This window comes from Mastigoproctus giganteus, chromosome 3, assembly GCF_048544385.1.
Source record: "Mastigoproctus giganteus isolate SK-2022 chromosome 3, ASM4854438v1, whole genome shotgun sequence".
Taxonomy (NCBI): Eukaryota; Metazoa; Arthropoda; class Arachnida; order Uropygi; family Thelyphonidae; genus Mastigoproctus; species Mastigoproctus giganteus.
Window position 1 is genome coordinate 155254677 of NC_143577.1, and position 25984 is coordinate 155280660.

Sequence of the window (25984 nt, forward strand, 5' to 3'; positions counted from 1 at the left end):
TTAGGCAACCATAGAATGGAAGGTGCACTTTCCTTTCTTAAAATTTTTGTGGCCCACAACTTAGTTTTAAACCCATAATCCCTGTAAGTTATTAGAATCCTATAACCACTATGTATGTGGTAAATCTCTCCACCAGCTAAGTGGATTACTATGAGGTGAGTGCTGAAAATTAAGCTAAGCTATACATACGATTTAGTTATTACATTACAGCACATAAGGACTCCTTAAAAAATCAAGAGTAAAATATCTTGTTCAAGTGCAGCATTTTTTCCTTCTTGCTGTAAGTTGATCGCGTATAACGTAGTCTACCACTGCATTGCAGGCCTGTGTCGTAGAGTAAATATCATCTTCGGAAAGCTCTCCCTGCTAGTGTGGGTGATTATACTTATAATTTGGAGCTGCTGGAGAAAGAGGACATTTAAAAGACTTAGAATTTTTTTTTTTTTTTTTATGAAAACCCCAAACACAAAAGGTATCAAAACCTATAATACTTAATACCGTGCATGGGTTGAAGGAGAAGTATGGGGGGAGGGGGATGCCGGAAACTTTGCTCTAGAGACTAAACATGGGTTTCACCACTTCAAGCCTCCAATAAGCAAAGTGGTGGTATTTCACCAGTTGATGAAAGTCAATGGCAAAGTTCTTGGACTGACTCAAATCTTGGCAGAATCACCAACAAATTTCTTCCTGTTCTCTCTGAATATAAAAACTGGTTTGCCTGGTTTAATCCAGGTCTTTTCGTAACCTTCCTAATTACAGGTAATGGGAGCCTAAATTATAAATTATATTCATTTGAGTTTGGCTTAATCTCCTCTGTCATAGTGTTCCTCCTGAAACAGTGGAGCACCTCATTTTTGACTGTGTAACTTATTCTGATATTAGGAATGAATTGCGATTGTTAACAACTATTTACATGCCTGATGATATTTCAAGGTTTATTGTTTGTAGAGAGAACTTTATGGCATTTTCTGACTTTGCAGAGAAATTGTTCAAGCATAGGAAATGGTTATTGAATATTGGAAATCATAATAATAACTAAACATAAGTTATCGACAATTAGCACATTGGTGTAATGACATTTTGTTTTTCACTCTGTGCTTATTGCAACTGTGTGTACTATTTTGGTGTATAACTTTCTGTTCTGCTGTTTGTGATCTTCACTCTGCTGAGTGTTAGCCATGCTTGTATAAATGTAAATAGTGTTATGTATTTGGTATGTACTGGTCTTTTTTAAAATTTTTTTTTTTTATGACTAATTGCTGTGTATTGGTAAGCTGGTTAGGCCCTGCTGGGTATTGTTTTGTTTTTACAAAAACGTGTGAAATGATGCCCATGTAAATAATTATTTTGATGGTTTTTCTGTCTTGTACTTTAAACATGCTTTTCTAACTTCTTCATTTTCGGGGTTGGCTTCTTCCCCTTCTTCTATCTGCTTTCCCTCCCCTTCCATCTCCTTAACTAAACCTTCTATTTCCTATCTTCCTATCAGTTCAAAATTTGGGGCACCCAGGCTTGCCTGATAGCCCCATTAAGTGTCTCAGATAGAAAGTGGACCCTGATGCACTTCCTCGTGGCCAAGGTTGGAAGTCAGGGGACCTGGATGTGCCTCCTGCTGAAGTTGCCAAGTGCCAACACTCAATATAACAACACACATACTTTCACACCTACATACACACACACACTTGCTGGCCTTGGCCTTTTGCATTTTCAGATGCTACAGCAGTATATAGGGGAAACCCTGGAGACTGCAATTAAACAAATACAACTTGATCTTATCATAGTCTCTGCCTTCTGGCTTAGATTGTGTTGTAGTATATATATATTACTGTCATAGTCTTAATCACAATAGTCTACTGTCCACCAAATGAAATCCCCAATTTACCAAATTTGTTTACTTAATTATTAATTATTATTTTTACTTAATAGTTATGTTATATAAATATTATATATTTTGTTTACATAATTAATTATTAATATTTATTTATTTGATTTTATTATTATGATTATTTTATTTTTTGTTTGAAAAATTGCATACAAACATAGCCATTCCTACACTGTACATAAAAACACTTGGGGTGTAATGCTGTGTCACAATCAGTCTGTCATCTATCTAAGTGACAGTGTTTCTCCATACTTTTCTATTTGTCTTGAATTTAATGACCTTTACTAAATTGTTAACGAGGGAGGCTACAGTGTTTTGGTTCATATTTTTGAACTTTGATTGTAAGTAATGTATTTAGAGTTGTCATTCTGTGCATTTATTTGTTTTGAAAATTAATTGTTGTTTACACGTAGTTCCTGACTTTACGAGTTAATTCGTTCCTAGCATGCGCTTGTAAAGGGCCGAATTTATTTCCCGTGGACATAATGTTAAAAACAGGAGTTACGTTCTCAACAATGAAATTAGTTAGCTAAATAGTTTGTTTAAACAATGATTGATTTATCCAAAGAAATGAAAACGTAGCCTATAAAATCAAGCAAATTATAATAATAAAGAAATTATTTATGACTTAAAAATGTTAAAGAATGCTTATTCTTCATCGAATAAATGCACACTCATTGGTCACTCACTATTGGCTAGGCGCTCGTTGTTGGTTTGTTGCACAAGGAGTGGTCTTCTTCAGGAATGCTTCAAGAGGCATTTGTTTCCAAGATAATCTTCTCTTTTCTTTATAAATTTCACCATAGCATGCATAAGCGTTTTTTAAACGGAATGCACAAATTGCAACTAACACGATATGCGCAAGTGAAATTGCAACTATCATGATTTGCACGGAGTAACAAGTTTACAAAGCTTAAACAAAAAGGAATGAAGAGAAAATTCTGAAAATTTATATTTTTTATATGATTGAAAATTTCAGTAAAGAGGAAACACATTTCACCATAATAACGTAAAAAACCACACAATTCCAGCTATCGGTATTTTCACAAATGCAATAACATCAAGTTTACTATCCTTTTATAATTGCTTGTATTAACAGAAAAGCCCAATAAACCGGAAAGTGCAAATTGTTTTTACTGTTTTATGGTCGTGACCTCCAGAAATGTGCTTTATAAAAATATCACAAAGGCATTCAAAATTGATTCTTATAACAGAACATGTGATAATGATTAAAGTGTAGTGCATTTTAATGATTTGAATTGGTAACTAATACAATTTACACTATAAAAATGACCTTTTAGAGAGATAAATAGTTTAGTTATATAGCGAAATTTTCAACTTCGGAGGTCTTGGAACGAATTACCAAAAATCGTGTTATTGGGTTCACATTATGATATTTTCACGATGCGATGGTGTCTCCGGAGTGTATTAATATCGTAAAGTGGGGGTACACTGTATTGTATAGCTACGCACGTGGTTTGAAATGCAGCATTTATGAATGTTTAACATTCATTTTTTGCAATTAATGTTAATATTTTTGATTTTGTTGATACTTGAGGTGGAAAAAAAAAACCTCGTAAAGCGGGAACTGCTTGTATTAATTTTTATATTAATCAAATATTTATTGCTTTCTAAAGTGAGGGAAAGCACTATCTCTAGGCTATATCATTTTACAATGAATGGAAATAAAAAAAAAAAAACTGCGCAGGATAAAATTTGCTTGATAGCTTACAGTAAGCTTTTTTCAGATTAATATTTAGTTATGTATGTGTACTGTTAAAGATATTAGAACACTGCTACAGAGAATTTCGTTCATGATTTCCTTTTAATCCAGTGTTTAAGAGTACAGTTGCCAACAATACTGTACAGGCATGTGTATCATTCAGAAAATACTGAAAAAACTCTGTATTTTCTGAGTTTCTAAGAGGTTTGTTGGATAAATTGATACTTGCATTACATGAAATGTAATACATAAAAATAAGAAATGTATAAATAAAAAAGGATGAAACATTCATACAAGTCTCTAATGAATGCCTTAGTCTTGTGCTGGTCTACTGCAGTAGACCCACACCTGGAAACAATGCGGGTCCATTTACCTGCAGAAACTTTACCTGTATTGTTTGTTCCTGCAACTGGCTCTCAAACTACATTCTCTATTAAATTTTTTACACATCAGTAATAATGCATAGTTAGTTTTAAATTAAAGTAAATCAATAATAATAATATTTTATTGTATTGTATATAATACATAAAAATATATAAATAAAAAAGTAAACATATTTGTAATAATAATTTGCAAATTTTTATTGAGTTACCGTGTGGAAACAGGACATCAGTAGTTTCTTGGTTCAATTATACACTTCTTGCTTTGATGAGAAATCCAGATGCAGAAAACACTTTCGCTTACTGCACTGGAGCCGTTGGCAGAGATGAGAATTAAATCTGGACAGTAAAAAATGAAAATGCAGATGATTTTGAATGTATGATGATAAGCTACTTAAATTATACAGTAATTTTGAATTTACCACAATGAATGCATTATTCTAAGTTAGTATTCTTTATATCTGCAGTTTTGAGGAAACTTTTAATGTTCTTTCAGTTTTATGCTGAAAGATTTCATTTTTATTATTGATTCAATTTCTAATCTGTAGAACTGATTGCAAAGTTCATAATCAGAACCAATATAATATAACAACATAATAACAGTAACATCATATTCAGAGCCCTCATGGTAGCACAGTTAGTGTAATCGTTGTCTTTCCCATACTGGAGGAAAAGACCTGAATTTGAATCTTGTCAATAATGAGAGGAATTTGTGGTTTTTTTTACAACGTGGCTGAGTTAGCCAGTCTCAGGCAAGCGTGGCATGGTTTTTTCTCCCAAAGACGCCTCCGTAGCCAGGTGGGCAAGAGCAGCAGTGCGTAGCACATGCTTCTTGATTAGACCGGGGTTCGAGCCCATGATTAGACCGGGCTTCTTGATTAGACCGGGGTTCGAGCCCATGAGCCACCAAATATGGAGAATGCGGAAAGGCCAGGGAATTGACCACCACACATGCCTGGAGCAATATGGCCTTAGTTGCTAATGCTCCTAAAAAAAAAAAAAAAAAATTTTCTCCCAAAAACTTGTGGTTTTTTTTTTTTTTTTTTTTTTTTGTTTCCAGCAAACAAATCAACCACAGAACACTCAATTTTCAGACATTATATACAGCACAATATGGCCTAAGTTTCTGATAGGCCTAAAATCCTCAACAACCAACCATCATAATCAGAGATAATTCAGGAGGACACCTATGAGTCTTGTGTCTTCTTTTTATGTCTGGCAAAGCACTATTGAGAATAGAGTTAAAAAATAATTTTAAATCTTTAAAACTAATCATATATTTTCAAATGTGTGCAATTTATGAAGATATCTGTAGTGTAATAGTGTTGTGTGTAATTAAAATCACAAACAAGAAAAAAACACAATACACAACTCATAATTTTGTAAATAATGTTACCTAGAAGAACTAATGAAAACAGTTTACTTTATAAGTTAATGTATTATTATATTAAATTATTTACATTCAAAAACCGGAACTGCACCCAACCCGTGAACTGCAAAATTTCTGAAGGCCTAATAACCCATACTGCTGATAACTCATGGGTACCCGACTAGATGCATGACTCCAGTGTAATCTGCTTAAGATGTTTATGAAGGAACCAAACAATGCTGATTTCTTGACTTGGCCTGCAGTCCAAAGATAATGATTGCATAAACATTTTTGTTCATGGTTTGGAAATGCGTAATTTTGAAATTTTGCCACTGAACAGTGTTAAAAACTCAGAATGGAAGAGTAATAGTTTCATGGTTATAAAACTTTTTTTTTTTTAATCAGAATTAATAAAAGTTATGGGGAATGAAAACGTTATTATTGTTTTAAATTAAATTATAAAAAAAATGCTTGAAACCAAGAAATAAATACAGCAAAATAATCACTGCTATTGATAGGGGTATATTATAACTGTAGGTTATTTCTGTTATTGTCTAGGCATATTGGAACATTCACTGATATTTTATTAAGGTAGTGAAAGACAATTTTTTTATTTTTTGTTTCGTTATAGGGGTAGTAAGGTTCATAGGAGCAGAATAACACCTTGCCGTACAACATTAATTAATTTGTTGATTTTGCTGTGTTTATTTCATGGTTCTAGGAGTTCCTAAAATTTAATTTAATGAAAGTTTTGTTTCACCGAAAATAAAGTATTGCAATGCATTAGTAAAGGTCAAGCATTGGTATCCTGATAGGGGGAAAAAAAAAAAATGAGCATCTGTGAGGTGTAGTACAAGTAATTTTGTTACAATCGGAATGCGTGCATTTCCAGGTTACGCAAACAAAAGTATTTTTCCAAAATTTGAATTTCAAGCCTGTGGAAAACATTTATTGCAGTAATCAGTTATCTAATTTTATTGTAGTCTTTGGCTATTAATCACTATTACCATTCACCTTCTTTTATATCAACGCTACACCAGAAAAGTATTGAAAAAATGAACCAAACCTAATTTTACTTTGAACAAGTATTTTTAGTTTGTGTATTTTGACAGAGCATATATAATGAAACCTGCTTATGATGGTTATGAAGCAACAAATTTGGAAAAAATACCTAAATTCTTCTTAAAAGAATTCAGTTATTTTACCACAAATTGAATTTTGAGCTTAAAAGAAAATTTTTTGCTACTGTAGTTAGGTATCATATTTTATTGTAGGCGTTGATTACTGGTCCTGTTGAACAAGTACAGGGAATAGAGTTGATGCTGTCAGAAGTAAAAATGTAAAGAAATGCATAATGATTTTACATCATATATGTATAATGAGAACAACGGGAATAATGGGAACATTCTATGAATAAGATTGTTTTCAAATGTATTAAGTTTTGTAAATTTCGTCCTCTTGCTCTGTTAAACAACAGTAAGAACAATTTCATATTACTATTATAAGAAAGATGCATCAAGCAAAGTTTGTTTTTATTTGTTATGAATTTGTGTTTATTTATAAATTAGTAGTTCAATCCAACACAAGTAAATCATTCCTTAAAGCTAATTTTGTGTTTTGATTTTTTAATAGTTTATTGCAGATACTCCACAACATAAAACCTTTCAAATGGGAATGTTACTTGCATATTTACCACTCATCCAGTTATTTAAAAATTAAAGAAATAAAAGTATTAAGCAACTTAGCAAGCCTTCCTTTTATTAGCAAGATTTAGTAGCAGTTTGCTTTCAATAAATTCAGCAGCATGCATTCAGTAAACCTTAAAATAGCAGTTATTCATGTATTAAATTTTCATGGAATTTTATTAATATATTACAGTAAAATCGCGTTAATACAAACTCGGTTTATACAAAGTACTTGTTTATATGAAGCACATACCATTCCCCTGCGAAAGGATAGGCTTTTCTATGTAAATATATTCGTTTATTACAAAATTCGGTTAATATGTATTACAAAGTTCTTTTTCACCCCATGAGAAATAAATATTGTCATTTTGTATGTTTAATACAAATCTTGGCAGAGCAATTAGATTATTGCCCCTGGCTCCCTACTTCCCAAAGGATGGCACTGACTTGTTAGAAATTAGTTTTGTGTAAACGAAAGCAGTTTATGGCAGCTACAACATCAAGTGCACTCTGAAAAACATCTTTCTGAAGGATGAGTTGTTAAATTAACAAAAGAATAAAAAGTTTTAAGTTGTTTACATGCCCTCCCTCGCTCTCCATGGGAATAAGGTCAGTTACAGTTGTTACCCCAGTTCAAAGTGTCTTTTGCTATCGTATACAGCAATCTATTTTTTGTGCCATTTTATCTGAGCTGGCGTCTTTTTTGGAACTTGTCTTTAAATTAATTTAAAATTTGTTTATATAAAATCTTATCTAGCAGTGTTATGGCGACAAAATGTAGACGGACAGAATTAAGCCTGGAAATTAAACTAAAAATTATACAAGAGACCAATAGGATGGAAAGAAGCAAAACGGACATTGCAAAGGAATACATCCCTTTACCTACTTTATCTACAATACTGAAAAATCAAAAAAGGCTTGAAGTGCATGACACTGGAGTGATGAAAAACAGGAAACGAATTTGTGGTGCAAAACACAAGGAGCTTGAAACAAAACTTTTTGAGTGCTACCAACAAATGCATGCATCTGATTTGCCAATATCAGGTCCGATTTTGCAAGAAAAGGCAAATTATCTAGCTCAGCAACATGGGATTAGTGACTTCAAATGCAGCAGTGGCTGGCTCCAAAAATTTAAAAACAGGAATAACTTGGTTTTGCGAAATGTTTGCAGTGAGTCTGGATTAGTCGACAAAGAAAAGGCTACAGACTGGTTGTGTTCTGTCCGGTCCATCCTTGAAAAATATGAGGCAAAGGATATTTTTAATCTCGACGAGACAGGTTTATTTTATAATTTGCTGCCAAACAAAACATTTGCAGTTCGAGGAGTCTTGTCATGGTGGAAAATTAAGTAAACAAAGACCCACTGTTCTGTTATGCTGCAATTCAGGTGGTAGTACAAAAGTATGCCCACTTGTGATTAGTAACTTTTCCAAGCCAAGATGTTTTAAAGCAGTTAACCAACTTCCCTGTGATTATGAGGCCAATAGAAGTGCTTGGCTTACGGTCAAAATTTTTCAGTCTTGGTTATCAAAATTGGACAGAAGAATGGCCTCAGAAAAAAAGGAACATTTTGATGATTCTAGACCGTTATACAGCACATTCGGCCGAGACACTTAAGTTGACAAATATACGGCTGTTGTTTTTACCCCCAATACCACCAGTTTATTGCAAGCACTGGATCAAGGCATTATTTATAACCTCAAGAGAGCATATAGAGCCTAGAGCCCGCCTGATAAGGTACTTAATCTGTAACATAGAAGGGAACAATTTGCAGCCAAATTGGAATGTCTTGGATGCTCTCCGTAATCTTGTTATTGCTTGGGTAAGTATTACATCAAGTGTAATAATCAACCGCTTCAGAAAGAGTGGCTTCAGAGAGAACATCATCGAAAAACATGGTCCAGCAGACAAATGTAATAGCAACAGTGAGGACTGGAGGAATTTGAAGGAGCATATGAATTTGAAGAGTTTGTGGAGGTGGATGATGAAGTTGCTACCATTGCAACGCCAATACCAGAAGAGCTGCTGGGTACCAAACAAAACGATGCTGTTTTTGTTACCAGCAACAGCAAAAGTGAAGACGTCCACACACTGCCATCTAAAAAAGATGCCCAAAATGCATTGAACATAATAGATAATGTCTTGGCCTGCAGTAACGTTGATCGAGAAACAACTATTGCATTTGATAGCATCTGTGCCGTAGTTAAAAATGCATATAGGACAAAATCTGTGCAAACAACATTGGATTCTTTCTTTAAATTAGATTAATTTATTAAAAAATTAATGGTTTGTATGTCTCCTTTTATAATTATTGTAATTATTTTTACTGTGATACTAAAATATTGTATATATCAAAATATATATTGTACAATATTTTCATTTCCGTTAATATTGCTTTTCTCTTAGTTTATCATACAGATAAAATAAAATCTTTAAAAAATGTTATTCCTATTACTGTATTGTTAGACAAGGCTTTTGTGTTTATTTTTATTATTTTATTTTTGATATTATTATTTATTATTATTATTATTAGATAAACAGTATGTACCAAAAAAATAAATAAAATAATAATAATAAATAACGGTAAAATTTTGACACTTTTGGGGGACCTTGTTATTACAAAACGTGAAAATTTAGGTCCCTTGAACTTTGTATTAACGAGATTCCACTGTATTATAAAATTTAATTTCATAGTGTAGCATGAAAAATTCTTGGTATAAGGGTTATAAATATTAATACTCAGTTGTCCATATTTCAGGCTATTTTCACTGCCCGCAATCTAGCAAGACCACTGTGTTCTCCTCTCATCAACAGAACAGAGGTAATATTTTAAATAAAAATTATCCTTAATATATTACAATAAAATCTTATTAAAACAAGCTAATCCTACAAGAAACCAGTAAATAATCTTAACTGAACTGATGATTTCTTCTGTTCTAGATGAAATGGAATCACTGAAGAAATGAGTGGCAGTCCTAGAGATAAATCCAAGGTTATCCTAGAGATCACCTTGGACTTGTCAGGGATTCAAGTATCTGGTGACCCACTAGATGGTGCTCTCATTCAAAAAGGATATAGTTTTATTCGAGAACCACTGTTAGGGAAACTGGTTGCATTTTTGTAATAAGAAAAACTGGACTATAACTAGGGTATGTCTGCCAGCTAAAATTAATGTTGTTAACAAGTTCATTTCTCAAAAGAAATAGAGTGACCATTATTATTCATGTAAGAACTATTGGCTTAATTACTGGTCTGTTGAATAAATAGCCTAGTAGGCTTTGCAGAGACAGTAGTACAATCATGAATGCAAGATACTGTGATCGATGAAGTTAAAGACTTCAGGCATGAAATGTGACAGTAGGGTACCACATAAGCATTCAGTCTGTATGTGATATTTTAATGGCACTGAAGATCCCTGGGTTGACGATTGGTAATGTGATGTGGAAATGGAAGCAAATTGGGGCTGAAACCATGTGTGACTGGTGTGGAAACCACCAAAGCTGGTGGAATACGACACAGCAGAGCTTTCTAAGCATCATCTGCTTAGAATGCAGGTTGATGTGTTTGCAGCAGCACGCACAGGCCCTCAGATGATTTGGACACATATCAGTACAGTGCACAGGATGCTGCATGATATGAGTTACTATAGTTGCACAGCTGTCCACAAGCCACTAATCACCTCAGCTAATGTCTAGCTTGGTGTAAGGCCTGCTGTCCTTGGACTATAGACCAATGGAAAGCTGTGCTTTGGAGTGATGAGTCATAGTACATGGTCTGTCAGCCTGTCTGAGCTGTATGGTGTATGCCCAGAGAATGCTACCTGCTGGACAGTATCGTTCCAACAATGCAGTTTGGCAGCAGCAGCAGCCTGAGACCAAGCCAAACCATGAAAAACAAAAGTTTTCAGTGGTTTGGCCTGGAATTGTTGGTTGTTTTGGAGAAAAAAACATGAATTCTGGGGTCTATTTTAGAAGTCCTGGACAATAATGCATTACCAACATTGTGGTAGTGCATTATTGTCCAGGACTTCTAAAATAGACCCAGAATTCATGTTTTTTTTCTCCAAAACAACCAACAGTTCCAGAAATGGTATCCATACATGCATTACCCATGCTTAAACAGTCTTTTCAACTTTGACAGCATTCGCTTAAATGAGAGAGAGAGAGAGAGGGGGGTTATAAATGGCGACGGCTTTTCATGGACTAATAATGTGAGTGAAATTCCACAGTTTGGTTCCTAGTCCTTTAATATTCATTAATGACGTTGATTAGGTATTTCAAGCCTTTAATGTCTAAGTTGCTATTGATACAAAGGTGGGTAGGGTACTTAACAACAGTCATTGGGGTATGTTATATTAACAAGAGGTAGATAAACTACTTGGATGAGCTGAGAAATGATAGTTCAGGTTTATTACTGGAAAAATGCAAGGTCTTGCATATGGGAAGCAGTGATTCTAAAATTACGTACCACTTGGGCACCTCCAAACTGAAAATTATAGTTAAAAGAAAAATACCTGGGAGTGGATATACATCTGATATGAAGATTTCTGAATAATGTAGAGAGGCTGCCAGAACAGCCATAGAGTTTTGTCAATATATAGGAACTTTATCAGTAAAGATAAAGAGGTGATTACTCTATTATACAAGGGGGTGATCATTTAATTCATGGACAAGAGTCAAGAGTGGCTCAATTTATTTATGTTTATCACATGCAAAATTTCCATAACTGCCGCTACAGGCACTCTCCATGATTGCTACTGAGCAGACTCTGTGGATGCATGTCAGTACTTGTTGAGCTAGTGTTCTGTGAAGAGTTTTTTTAGCTGTGAGTCACCAGCGATCAGTTTTGAATCAAGTATGTCAGGGCTAAAATGCATTGGAAACACTTAAAGAAATGAATGAAGCATATGGTAATGAGTGTCTTGGGTAGGACGTCCATATTTAAATGGTATCAGTGATCCAGTGAAGGCCGTGAATCTGTTGCAGATGACACAAGACCTGGTCATCCTACCTCCTCAACAACTACTGAACAAAAAAGCCCAGAAAATCTTGAATGAAGACATGCAAATTACAATTAGCTGTTAGACTGTCCATTTCATACAGTACTGCATCCCAATATTGTGAAAAATCACCTGAAAATGTCGCAAATCTGTGCCCGCTGAATTCCACACAATTTGACTCCAGAACAAAAACAGCAAAGAGTAGACTTGAGCAAAGAAATTATCGATCATTTTGAAACAAAGGGTCAAAACTTCTTAAATTGAATGGTGAATTTCGATTAAACTTGGATTTTTCACTATGATCCAGAGACAAAACAACAGTCGAGTGAGTGGAAGCATTCTGATTAACCAAGACCTAAGAAATTTCAAGCTTCCTGTTCGACTGACAAACAAATGGTTCTTGTGTTTTTTGACATAAAAGGCATTCTTGTTACACATTTTGTGCCTCATGGAACAACTATGAATAAGGAAGCATGTTCTGAGATTCTCAGAGTCAAATTTCGCTGTGCCATTCATGAGAAATGTCAAGAACTTTCTGGTGTGAAGTGGTTTCTCCATCAAGACAATGCCAGGCCCAATATGACTAATATAGTGCAGCCAGTTATCACTGCCACAGGTGCCGAGGTTCTGCCACATCCCCCTTATTCACCAGACTTAGCCCAGTGTGATCTCTTCCTGTTTCCACGTCTGAAGATTGCTCTGAAAGGCAAGCGCTTTGATTCTGACAATGATGCTCACAGAGCCACAACGGAACCACTTTGTAGTCTTTCAAAAAAAATGGCTTGCAAAAAGCATTTAATGTGTGGGTACAACGGTGGCGAATGTGTGTAAAGTTCAAGGAAGAGTATTTTAAGAGAGAAATCCATAGAAGATTCAGATGATGACAGTTAAGATAAGATCTTGCACCAGTCCGCGAATTAAATGATCATCCCCTCGTATATAGGATCACATCTTGAATATTGCATACAGGTGGCTGGGAGACCCATTGGAAAGATTTGCACCTGTTGGAAAATACAAAGGGAAGATTAACAGGATTACTTAAGAGCACAAAGGTGGGTGTGTGTGTGTGTGTGTGTGTGTGTGTGTGTGTGTGTGTGTGTGTGTGTGTGTGTGTGTGTGTGTGTGTGTGTGTGTGCACGCACGCACGCACGCACGTGTTTTGTGGTTATAAGCAATTGTACATAAACAATTGTATAGCAGTTTAGCTAACAGGAGGCAAAATTAGGCAATTAAGATAGAAATAGACACTCCTGCCCCTCATATTACACTAATAGCCCAAAGTATGGAAAATTTTAGTTTTAGGAAAGTGAACAGTATATGACTGAAGAATATAAAGTTAGTGCTCGGGTTACCCAGAAGCCCAATTTCCAGTCCATGCTAGTATCAGCCCTGGACAAGGTAGATATGTGTATCCATAAGTAGTTATATAATTATAAATTTATAAGATTATTACATTAAATATGTAATAATCTTATAATTAATTTTCCACTTAACAATATTGTCTTATGCTTAAACTTTTATTATTATAATTTTAAATGTGTAGGGAACTGGCTGATATATGTGAAACAGTAAGTTGTCAGGTTGCCACCCCATTTCACTATTTCACCGATATATATATATCTGAAATAGTCCATATATCCAGCCTATAATGTTTCAATAGTTCCCTGTACATATAACCTTATAGTGTAGCCAATAAATTTAATTTAATTTTAATCTAAATGAATTTTTATGGGTTTTTATATGTACAGGTTACAGTGACATCTATGTCATGTTATCTTAAATTTTATATCAATAAAATCTATTATTCGTTTAACTGGTGGTGGGGGGGAAGCGTAAGTTTTACTGAAAATGTTATAATGTTGGGCAACGGTTTATCAATTGTTAATTAGCCGACCGGGCTAGCCGATTAGGTAAAGTGCCTGCCTGGCAACCCAAAGGTCACGGGTTCAATCCCCGCCTCGGGCTGGATATCATGATGGTGCCGAACCAACTGGTTGGTTGGATATTCCGGCCACGATGCACAAAGGAAGCAAGAAAAAACTGGTTCCTTCGTGTATTGATCACATCATATGAAATAAATAAATAAATTGTTAATTTAAAAGTTAATTAATAGTTATTAAAAAAAAAAAAAAAAAAAAAGCTGTAGCAAGGACTTACATTGCTGTTTGAACCAAAAAATTATTGAGTTACTTTTCAGAGCTTTGATTCAACTGGCAACATGTGGCATGGTAAGTCCTTGCCACGGCTTGTTTTTTTTTTTAATAACTATTAATTAATAATTGGTAAACTGTTACCCAACAGTATAATATTTTTAGTAAAACTTAAATTGTTTTTTTTTTTTTTTTTGCATATATTCCCAGTTTAAAGCAGAACTTGATATGTGTTCATTGCTTCACCGCAAAATTGTGACATTGAACGTTAATGTACTAACAAAACTGGTTGTTACTTTACAACCTACTGAACATTCTCTGTTCTACCACCATCTACTGAAAGAAGTATGAACTACAACATACCCCCTCATTTATTTTCAAACTCATCAAGCACAACTGCAACAGCAGCACCAATTTGGGAACTTTATTGCCATACCTTGTATGCTCTAGGCTTGCTTTCTTCAGAGCTTTCAGATGATTAAGATTAATGTAGTGTAGTGAAATTCCTTTGAAAGGCAGAGGGAGCATAAGTTATTTTAGAAAGAGACAAATGAATTCAGTGAGTTGCAATCAAAGGTAAGCAATGTTTTAATTGTCATCAATGTTATGTTCAAGTTACATTTATATAATGAAGTCAGAATTATCACTGCAGCAATTGAAGGTTAATTAACATCTAATAATACATTTTAGTATTAATTTTATATAGTGTCAAGTAGATGATGTGTCAGTTACCAGAAATCATTAATCATTACTGATCTGAGTACAAACAATACAATACATATGCATAACTACCTAATGAGGGTATAAGTTCGAAGAAAAGGAATTTACCAGTGATTGTGGATGTGTAGGTCACTACAGGGACAGAATATATAAAGTAAGGGTAAAGGAATATATGAAGAACGGTTAAACACCTCAATTTGATCTGATTGAGGTGTTTAAGGCTTTGAATGGATTCAGAAAACTCAATGCTGATGGGATTTCTCCTCTTGCTCAGAGTATATTAATGATGGGGCATAAATTCAAACAGAAAGGATGGTTGCAGATTAGATGTGCAGAAATTAGCCTTTAGCTAGTGGGTGGTTGATTGTTGAAAAAAACTTACATCTGTTTTGTGGAAGTGGATAGCTTGAATAAATTTAAGGAAGAACTAGACAAACTATAAACTTGCTTTCTAGAATCATTTTCCATTACTAATACCCACTGTAATCCCACCCCTTTGTGAAAACAAAAACACTTCCCTTTTCCTTTGGCAGTTGTTACTTCTTAAACAGATCCCACTTGAATATATTGTGATCACTGCTCACCAATGGTTCCTTTATTTGAAGATTCTTAATATCCTATGGATATTTAATGATAACCAGTAAGGATGACTTCCAGAACTGCTGGATAACTGCTTCTTACAGCAGTCATCCAGCAATTCTGGAAATGCCCAACTACTAGGTGAGTCAGTCCACAAGTTCCAGTCAATCTCTGGAAAATTATTATTATCCACAATAAGACATTTTTATTCACTTGCCCAATCTCTTAGTTTGTAAAGATGTTCATTATACTCAGCCACCTTGTCTATTACATAACCTACTCTCAATGTCGCATACTAATTAAATATAGTTATCTACTATAAATATGCTTGTCTTGAATTGATATCCCCATTCCTGTACACAGTTGGACACATATTGAAATTCTGTATCCAGTATATTAACATCACATATTTCTGATATTCCTATAATGTCTGCATTTGTTGATTCTAGTACCTCGTATTCATCAGATTTATTAAATACAGGCAACCCCCCGTATAACACAGTTTCGCTCTAACACGATTGATAAATTGCGGAAAACCTCGCACAACACGGTACCTATATAACACAGTTATAGAATTTCGGCAAACCTCGCATAACAGTTTATTTTTGAGCTTTTGTGCTGGGGAAACCCTGCTATTATGTTGGATGTAATTTTTCAACATTTCCACTCTTTTTGAATTCCCACTGTTGACTCACTACTGAATAAAAATTGAGAAATCCCTGTATGTTATTTTGTTGGGAAATCCTTGTGTTACGTTCTGTGCTATTGAACTTGTGGAAAAATCTAGATTTCAAAGTTTTATTATTATTGGATAGCACACCAGGCCATCCAAAAGATTTAAGTCATCCAAACGTTAAAGTTATGTTCCTACTGCCACAGTTGTACAAATTGTTGTATTAGAAGTTAATACAACTTTTTTTTCATTCAGCCATTAGATCAAGGCATTATATCCACCTTTAAAACTCATTACTTCAGAAAATCGTTACCATGGATTTTGGATAAAATTGATTTCAAATCTATTGAAGTAATGGAGGCATGGAAACATTTCTCAGTTGTGGACTGTATCAGAATCCTAGCTTTACCGTTGAAAGAAGTAAAACCATCAACGTTAAATGTGTGCAGAAAAATGTATGGCCACAGTCAGTTTGTTCAAGAAATATGGTAGAACTGGCAGAAAATGGAATCGGTGCGATAGTAGAACTTGCTACATTGGTATGAGGAGAAGGTTTTGATGATATGACTACTGAAGCCCTCGTGGGTAGCACAGTTGACAGAATTGCCCTCCTCCCCACACCAGGTGGAAAAGACCTAAGTTCGAATCCTGTTGATGGGAGGAATTTTTATGGGTCTTTTTCACAATATGGCTTAATTAGTCGGGCGGAGAGGGTAGAATGGTTTTTTCTCACGGAATCTCGGGGTTTTTTGTCCAGCAAAACAAAATTTATCTCAGGACACACAATTTATAGACAATATACACAGAATAAGATGGCCTTAGTTGCCTATGCTGCTAAAAAAAATTTAAAAAAGATATGATTACTGAAGACGTTCAAGAATTACTGGTAGAAAAAGAGGCTTCCAAAGCGGATTTATTGGAAAAGGCATAGGAGGTAAAACCAAATCAATTCAGAGGATGATAGAGCAGATGAAAGTTCTAAACTTACCAATTTTACACTAAAAAGCATACAGGAAGGCAAAATTAGCCAAGCAATTAGAATCTTATTTTTTGAATGTAGATTCTTGAATGAGAGGAGCCCAAAATTCAAAAGGGAGCTTCAAAAATGCTTAGTTGCATATGATGAAATTCACAAAGATTTATCAAGCAAAAGCAAAAGTAATTTGCTTTTGCTTGATAAAAAAAGCAAATTACCAGATTACTGATTTTTTAAAGAGAGTAGAAGGTACACAAAATCTAGAATGGTGTATTTTTATTAGTTTTGTTAACATTTTGTTAATGAAATAGTGCATTTTTGTTAGCTTTTGGAACGTAACCCCCCCCTTTGTACTTTTTCTTAGTTCCCATATAACACGGTTTCACACAACACGACATTTTATAGGAACCTAACTATCATGTTATATGATGGTTATCTATAGGTTTGTAGGTTTGGATTGTTATCCTATATAACAATCCAAAGTACAGTTGAACGTTGGTTATCCGGAATAATTTGAAAGGATGATCTTTCTTCTTTTTTTTATTAACAGTAGTACAGTAAGCTCCGGTTATAGTGATCACGTTTTCAAATTGAATTTTGATTACAATAAGCGAAAGATCGAGTTTACTACCCATTTATAACAGACTGTATAAACAAAAAGCCCAATAAACTGAAATCTGCAAATTTTTTTTGTTTTATGGTTGTGATCTCTAAAATTCTATGTGACTTTCAGAAAAATATCACAGATTACTGGGTTTTCTCAGAAACCATGAGTCAATTTCACATTTGTTTAATTCCAGATTCGATAAGAATAATATCAGCCCAAAACTGTGCAATTTATTATTTTTCTCATTTTTTTTACGGTAAAATGTGAACGAAAAGAAAACGTGTAGTTTTAACACTGTAACAAAAAATGGAAATTATTAATAGAATTAGAAAAGGTAAAAATTTAGGAAATCTTTCCAAAGAGTTTAATGTGAGGACTTCAACAATTTACGACATCAAAAAAAATTCCAATGCTATAACAGAATTTGTGTTGATTATGGATAGTGAAGGAAGGTCTAGAAGGAAAAAAAATGTCGAAAAAATGTCTGGCCTAATGTTGTGTGAAAAAGCATTAGATTTTAATTGAAAATTAATAGATAATGAAGATTTTAAGGCAATCACAGGTTGGCTGAAAAACTTTAAACTGAGAAACAGTATAATGTGAACTAGACATTCCAGGCAAAAAACTTTCTGCAGATGAATCGGCAGCGGTGTCCTTTGAAAAGTAAGTTTTCTTTGGTTATAGCATATTATGAGAAAGAAAACATTTATAATGTTGATGAGACGGGCTTATTATGGTAAGCATTATTGAGAAAAACCCTAGCCACTAAAAGAGAAATGCCTGCAACAAGTTTTAAGATGAGAAAAGAGCGAGTTACAATTGCTATGTGTGCAAATGCTACTGGAACACACAGATTGTCTGTGCATGTTATCAGTAAGTCGAAAAACCGAGTGCATTTAAAAATATTTCTAATTTTTCTGTTTTGTATAAAAATCATAAAAATGCCTGGATGGATGTTTGTTTTCTGAGATTGGTTTATAATTTTTTTTTTTATTTCATTAATCTTATTTAATTTAATCATAAGGTAAGATTAAATTTACTTAATCTTACGGGAAAAATTATCCGGAAAATCTTTCGGTTCGATTATCCAGAAGTGGTCTGACATCAATTATTCCGGATAATTGACACACTACTGCAGGGCTTCTTAAACTTTTTTCATTCACGACCCCATTTATGATTGCGAGTTTCTTGGCGACCCCATATAAATATAAAAGAAAGATAAATTAATATTTTTTGATGATTTATTTATTAGGTAACAATATACATATACATATGAAAATATATAGTTTTAGAATTTGTTTTGAAACATACAAAAATCTAAAATTAAAAATTGCACAAAAAATTGTAAAATTGTATTTATTATAGTTACAAAAATTATATGCCCTATTTTTCATCAAAATTGCATTTTTTGCAATAACATAAATAAAAGGGGATTCTGACAGACTTAGTTCGCTCGAATATATTCGAACGCAGTCGTTGAGTGGTAAATATTAAATTAAAATTAAAGTAAAAAATTTAATGAGATGGATGTGCCTGTTTTTTATTGCATAACAAATTAAATCTTGGTGGAATGTTTGACACTGCTGGACGTAAGACCTCTTCAACATTTTTTAGCGCTGAATGATACTGGGATTTAATGTGTGTTAAAGCTGAGAAAGTAACTTCACATAAATATGTGGTGTTGAATGGCAGAAGTACATTTAACGCCATATCAGCGATTGTGGGAAATTCAGTTCTAGTTCCGATCCAGAATTCAGTCAAGGACTTTTTTTGAAATTGTAGTTTTAAGTTTGAGTCACTCGAAAGCTCAGCAAATTCCTCTTGAGCTTTAAGTGGCAGGTGATCAATCTCACTTAAGCCAATCCAAAACGGCTTTTGAATCCAAACTATTTTTTGGAAATCAATATTTAATATAAAATATGTACGGAACTGTGTTTCTAGCCCTTTTAAGTGATCCACAATAATTTTTGCAATAAAAGTTTTACAATGAATTTTCTCGATTATAAAATTGTCGACACTGGAAAACATTTCGAACGAATTTTTTTCTACCCTACTTTTCCAAATGTTGATCTTTTTGATAAAACGTTCAATTTTATCATTCGAAGTAAATATATCGCAATTTTTTCCTTGGAGAGACAAGTTGAGATCGTTTAATTTCGCAAAAATATCTGACAAATAACACAGCTTGGATAGCCATAAGTCATTTTTAAAAAAAAGCAGCAAGTTCGCATTTTTGTTCGGTTAAAAATATTTTGATCTCGTCCTTTAATAGCAATAATCTTCTTAAACTTTGACCTCTTGACAACCATCTTACTTCTGCATGTAATAATAAAGTTGTGTAGTTGGAATCCGTATCCTTACAGAGATTTGAAAATAAGCGGCTGTTAAGGGCATGGCTCTTAATAAAATTTATAATCTTAACAGCATCCTGAAGCACATCGTTCAATTCTGGTGCTAATTTTTTTGCTGCAAAGGCCTCTCGGTGAATAAGGCACTGAGTAAAAGTTATATGATCATAATGAGCAGCTTGAAAAAATGATTTAAAACCAAAATTTTTGCCAGTCATCGCTCTTGCACCATCTGTGCATATTCCACAGCAATTTTTCCATTCTTAACCTTCAGTTTTTAAAAATTCGTCAACTTTACAATATATGTCTTTCCCTGTAGTATGGTCTTCCATAGGACGACAAAATAACAATTCTTCCTCCACGCTTTCTTTATAAACGTACCTGACATATACTAACAACTGAGCCAATTTAGTAATATCAGTTGTTTCGTCCAACTGAATTGAAAATTTTGGGCTTTCTTTAATTCTTGTAATAATTGCACTAATTGGTCCTTGTTAATATCAGAAATTCTATTCGAGACAGTGTTGTTCGACAAAGAAATTTTTCGAATATCATCGCCATATTTACTTCCATGTAGTATTTCTACCATTTTAATAGCAGCAGGTAATACAAGATCTTCTCCAATGGTGAACGGCTTTTTATTTTTAACAATACAGTATGAAACTTCATATGACGCTAGTAAACATTTTTCACTAACGGTTATAAATTTTTCAAAGGATTTTTTTTCTTTATTTAAAGATTTATACAGTCTTTCAAAATATTCTTTTGGTTTATTGACATACGAAACATGCTTTGATTCAAGATGTCTTTTTAATTTTGATGGTTTCATACTCTCCGGAGCCAATAATTCATTGCAGATCAAACAAAGAGGTTCATTTCCCTTACAATTTTGAAATGTAAAGCCAAATTGAAGAAAAGACTCATCATATTTTCTTTTTCGCACATAAGATGCCTGTTTTTCAATATTTTGTCCTGCCTGAGAAGAGTTTGTAGCATTATTATCTGCATCATTGCTATTCTTATTTAAGTTCAGCCATTTATCCATGGCCAAAAATTATTTTGATCCTAAAATACAATAAATATATGAAAATAACATATTGCATATAATAATTGATTTATTAATTACCGAATAAATAAAAAAAAACTAAAATCTCGTTACGGCGGAACACTGACAATTGACTACACTAGAAGAGCGTCAATACTACACTAGTTCACATTATAGTCAGTGTTATTGAATCATAGTCTCGCTGCACGTGTGCGCGCGCGCATTCCTCCCTTTGTTTGTGTGCAGGTGTATGAGTGTGACTCTGCACAAATACACATCTAGATGTTATAAAATCGTGTATTTAAATATTTGACATTAAAATCTCTCGCGACCCTAGATTTTTGCTACGCAACCCCAAATGGGGTCGTGACCCATAGTTTAAGAAGGCCTGCACTACTGTAGTTGCTTATAGCAGTACTTACTCTAAGAATTTTACTTTCCATTCACTTAGAATACTGTTGCCTTCTGTGCATCTTTCCCCATCAGAAGGCTCATACAAGAACTCTTAAGGTGTGTGAAAGCAATACTTTGACCCACATTATCAAATAAACGAGAGTGCGAGTCTGCTGACGAGGCTACTAGTGACGGTCGTGTTCCAAGCCGCTAAGTGGATTTTTCTTATTTATTGATTTGAAATTATTATTTTTCTAAAACTTTTGATTTAAATTTAGTAGTATAACATTATTTTGTGATTTTTTGATTAATTTGGTGTATTTATTCTTTACTCGGCCTTGTAAAAGTATCGGTAAGGGTTTCCACGTGTTCGTAACTACCGCTACCGTTATTAACTTTCCCGCCACTGTGATACCGTACTAGATATACCGTAGGTTATATACCGTACTAGATAGCGTTAGTTGAACTTCGTTAGCAGTTAAATTGTACGTTTAAATAAATACATATAACGACTTAGATTACAAACGTAATATAATTAATAACATAACATAATTAATTAATAAATTAATAGAATCATGACTCAGACCAGAGCAGCAAAGCAAAAGGCTCAAGCTAATGGAAGTGCTGTGGCTCAGAGCAGAACTGAGGGGGGCAGTTGTCCTCTGACTCACAGCCTTATAAAATGCACTGTTTGCTTGATGTTTGCAGAGCAATCGGGTACGGGACATGATACTGCCAAGGGGGATGTCTTTGTGTGTGCGCGATGCAAGGAGTGTATCGATATCAGGCAACAACTCGGCGTTCTTTTGGGCCTATATGAGAGCTTGAAGGACAGGGTGGATGCCCTCGAAGAAACTAAATTGAGGGGCCCATCAAGCTCTCAGCTGCCCACATCAACGCCAGAGCTTGCACTTGGGCATCGCGTGACACAGAGACAACCCCCAAGGCAGAATGCGCTGGTCCCGAAGGAACTAGTAGTTGTTGGTGACTCTATTGTCAGGGAAACGGGGAACATGCTTTGTAAAAAAGATAGGTGGAACAGGACCAGGGTATGTCTGCCAGGGGCAAAGGTTGATGACGTTGTAGAGCGAATATCATCTTTTAAGGGCACAAAAGGTGATATAGTTGTACACGTTGGCACTAATAATATTAAGAGTAGGAGACCGGCAGAATTACTTAACAAGTACAGGTCACTGTTGAACAAAAGCCGAGAATTAGGGTTGAATTTGAAAGTGTCTGCAATTCTGCCCAGACACGATAGGAGGGAGTATATGATGAGAGCCTTGTCGATCAATTCGGCCCTGGAAAGATTGTGCAAGGCTCAAGGGGTAGAATTTTTTTCAGCCTGGACTGTACTTGTTAACAGGAGAGATTGCTTCTACAGGGATCGGATACACTTAAATAGAAAGGGTGCAAGAATATTTGCTGATGCTATCGAGGCAGTGTTAGGTGGGTCGGAAAACTGCTAGCTTGGGGGGAGACAAAGACCAATAGATTGACAGTAGCCACTGGCAGAGGTGAAAGAGATTCTTGCACTGCTTCTATTAGAATGAGCAGAAGCCTGAAAAACAAGATGCATGGTATTTCAGAGACTGCTGGGAGCCATTGTGGTACAAGTAAACACATGGGTTGTGTTAGGGTAGCTAAGAATAGAAACAGGTGCAGGTATACTTGCGTGTACACCAATGCTAGGAGTTTAGTAAATAAATTTGATGAATTTGAGGTATTGCTCAAAACATCGAAGGCAGATATTGTTGGGATATCAGAGACGTGGTGTCACACAGATATAAGGGATGCGGAACTGCAATTTGGGGAGTATAACGTCTACAGAAAGGATAGACAGGATAGGAAGGGGGGAGGTGTTATGCTATTAGTTAAGAAACACATAAAAACCAAGGAAGTGAAGCCAGTCGACATCGCTGGACAGTGCAGTGTGGAGTCAGTTTGGTGTGACATAAACATTGGGAGATCAAAATTGAGAGTAGGAGTGTGCTATAGGCCTAATGACTCTGATGAGTATAATAAGGAACTGTACAGGGAAATAGAATGGGCCAGTAAATCAGAGTGTCTTATAATGGGAGATTTTAATTTCCCAGATATTGACTGGAATTTGGGGGCTGGATACTCACACACTAGCAGGGCTTTTGTGGATTTATTGGATGATTGTTTTCTACATCAGCATGTTCGGGAGGCAACTAGAGGGAGCAATACTCTTGATTTGATTATCAGCAGTGATTCTTCATGCATTAAGAATCTGCAGATAAATGAACCACTAGGTGGCAGTGATCACAGTGTGCTGAAGTGGGATTTACTCAAAGAGGTAACTACCATTAGGGGTAAAGGGAAGGGTTATTGCTTCCGTAAAGGCGACTACGATGGACTGAGACAGTATTTAAATTCTATACAGTGGGACCAACTGATGATGTTACCAACAGCAAATTCAAAATGGGAAGCATTCAAAGAACTTATCTTGGAAGCTACTAGGCTTTACATACCAACTAAGAAATATTGTTCAAGGTTTAGGCCAAAATGGATGTCAGATGAACTAATGAGGCATATGGCAGAGAAGAAAAATGCATGGGATACTTACAAATTAACACATGACACAGAAGCCTATGATAGATACAAGTTGATATGCAACCAAGTTACAAAGGAGGTTAGGCAGGCGAAGGCAGATTACGAGAAATCCTTGGCAAGGGATGCAAAGAAAAACAGCAAAGAGTTCTTTACTTATGTAAACTCTAGAAGGAGAGGGATGAATCAGATTGGTCCACTTGATATTGATGGGTCAAGTGTTGATGATCCTGCTCAGGTAGCTAACAAACTAAATGAATATTTTGCATCGACATTCACACATGAGGAGTTATTCAGCGAGGGGAATGCCAGAGGTGTATTCAACTCTAGCAGTAAGTTACAGAATCTTGAAATAACTGGGAGTAAAGTGGAGGAGAAACTGTTGAAGATAAACACAAGAAAGGCACCCGGGGTGGATGGGATCTATCCAGTTATATTAAAGGAGGCAGCAAAGGAAGTAAGCAAACCCTTAGCCATAATTATGAGAGCTTCCTTGGACTCAGGGGAGGTACCCATAGACTGGAAATGTGCAAATGTGACCCCAATTCACAAAGGAGGATCAAAGGCTGACACAAGTAATTATAGACCTGTGAGCTTAACTTCTGTTCCAGGAAAATTAATGGAGGCACTGGTTAAAGAAGGACTGCAGGATCATTTAGACAAGACTTCAGTTATAGCTCTTACACAGCATGGTTTTGTTAAGGGGAAGTCTTGCCTGACCAATTTGGATACTATTTTGCAGTCACAAAAGAACTGAATGCAGGGAATAGCTTTGATATTATATACTTGGATCTTAGAAAGGCTTTTGATACTGTTGCACATGGAAGACAGCTACACAAATTGGAGCAGTGTGACATTGGAGGCAAATTACTGCTATGGATAAAGGGGTGGTTGAGGGGGAGAAGACAGAGAGTGGTAATCAATGGACACTGCTCATCGTGGACTGATGTTATTAGTGGAGTCCCTCAGGGCTCAGTGTTGGGTCCATTATTGTTTTCTGTATTTATAAATGATATTGATGATGGTATATCGGGATTAATGTCCAAGTTTGCAGATGATACAAAGGTTGGCAGGGTTGTCAAGGACACTACTGACACTATGCTGCTGCAACAGGATCTGGAAAGGTTGAGCAGATGGGCTGAGAGGTGGCAAATGAAGTTTAACATTGACAAATGTAAAGTACTACACATGGGAAACAGCAATCCCAGAGCAACGTATCAACTCTGTGGTACAACACTGACAGTGGTAGAGAATGAAAGGGACTTGGGGGTGGTTGTGCAGGCAGATATGAAGTTCTCTGAGCAGTGCAGACAGGCTGCAAGAGTAGCTCATGGAGTATTGTCAATGATATACAGGAATTTTTCCAGCAGGGATAAGGAGGTGATTATTCCATTGTATAAGGCGATGGTCAGGCCACACCTAGAGTACTGTATACAGGTCTGGAGGCCTCATTTCAAGAAGGATGTAGAGCTGCTGGAACGAGTACAGAGAAGGGCAACAAGATTAGTGAATGGAACAAAGGGGTGCTCTTACGAAGAAAGGCTTAAGTTTTGCAAATTACAGTGTCTGGAGACTAGGCACCAGCGAGGTGATCTGATAGAGGTGTATAAAGCCTTGAATGGTTTAAGCATGCTCAATGCTGATGGGATTCTTCCTCTAGCTCAGAAAAATCACCTGAGAGGGCATAAATTCAAATTGAGGAAAGACAGATGTAGGATAGACGTGCGGAAATTTGCCTTTAGCCAGCGGGTGGTTGGTTGGTGGAACAGACTTCCATCCCTTGTGGTGGAGGTTGATAGCCTAAATAAGTTTAAGGCTCAGCTGGACAGGTATTTTGAACGAACGGAGGGGTGAAGTGGAAGTGGTTTTTTTTTTTTTTTT

The 25984-nt window shown here is 35.2% G+C and overlaps 1 protein-coding gene across 1 annotated transcript in view; it reads left to right on the top strand.

The window, feature by feature from the left end:
- The window catches only part of ATPsynC (ATP synthase, subunit C), a 128479-nt gene that overhangs the window by 57376 nt on the left and 45119 nt on the right, over positions 1 to 25984 (top strand). Inside the window, exon 3 of the mRNA XM_090370729.1 lies at positions 9798 to 9860. Coding sequence (XP_090226855.1) covers positions 9798 to 9860 — 63 coding nt within the window. The remainder of the gene's footprint in view (positions 1 to 9797; positions 9861 to 25984) is intronic.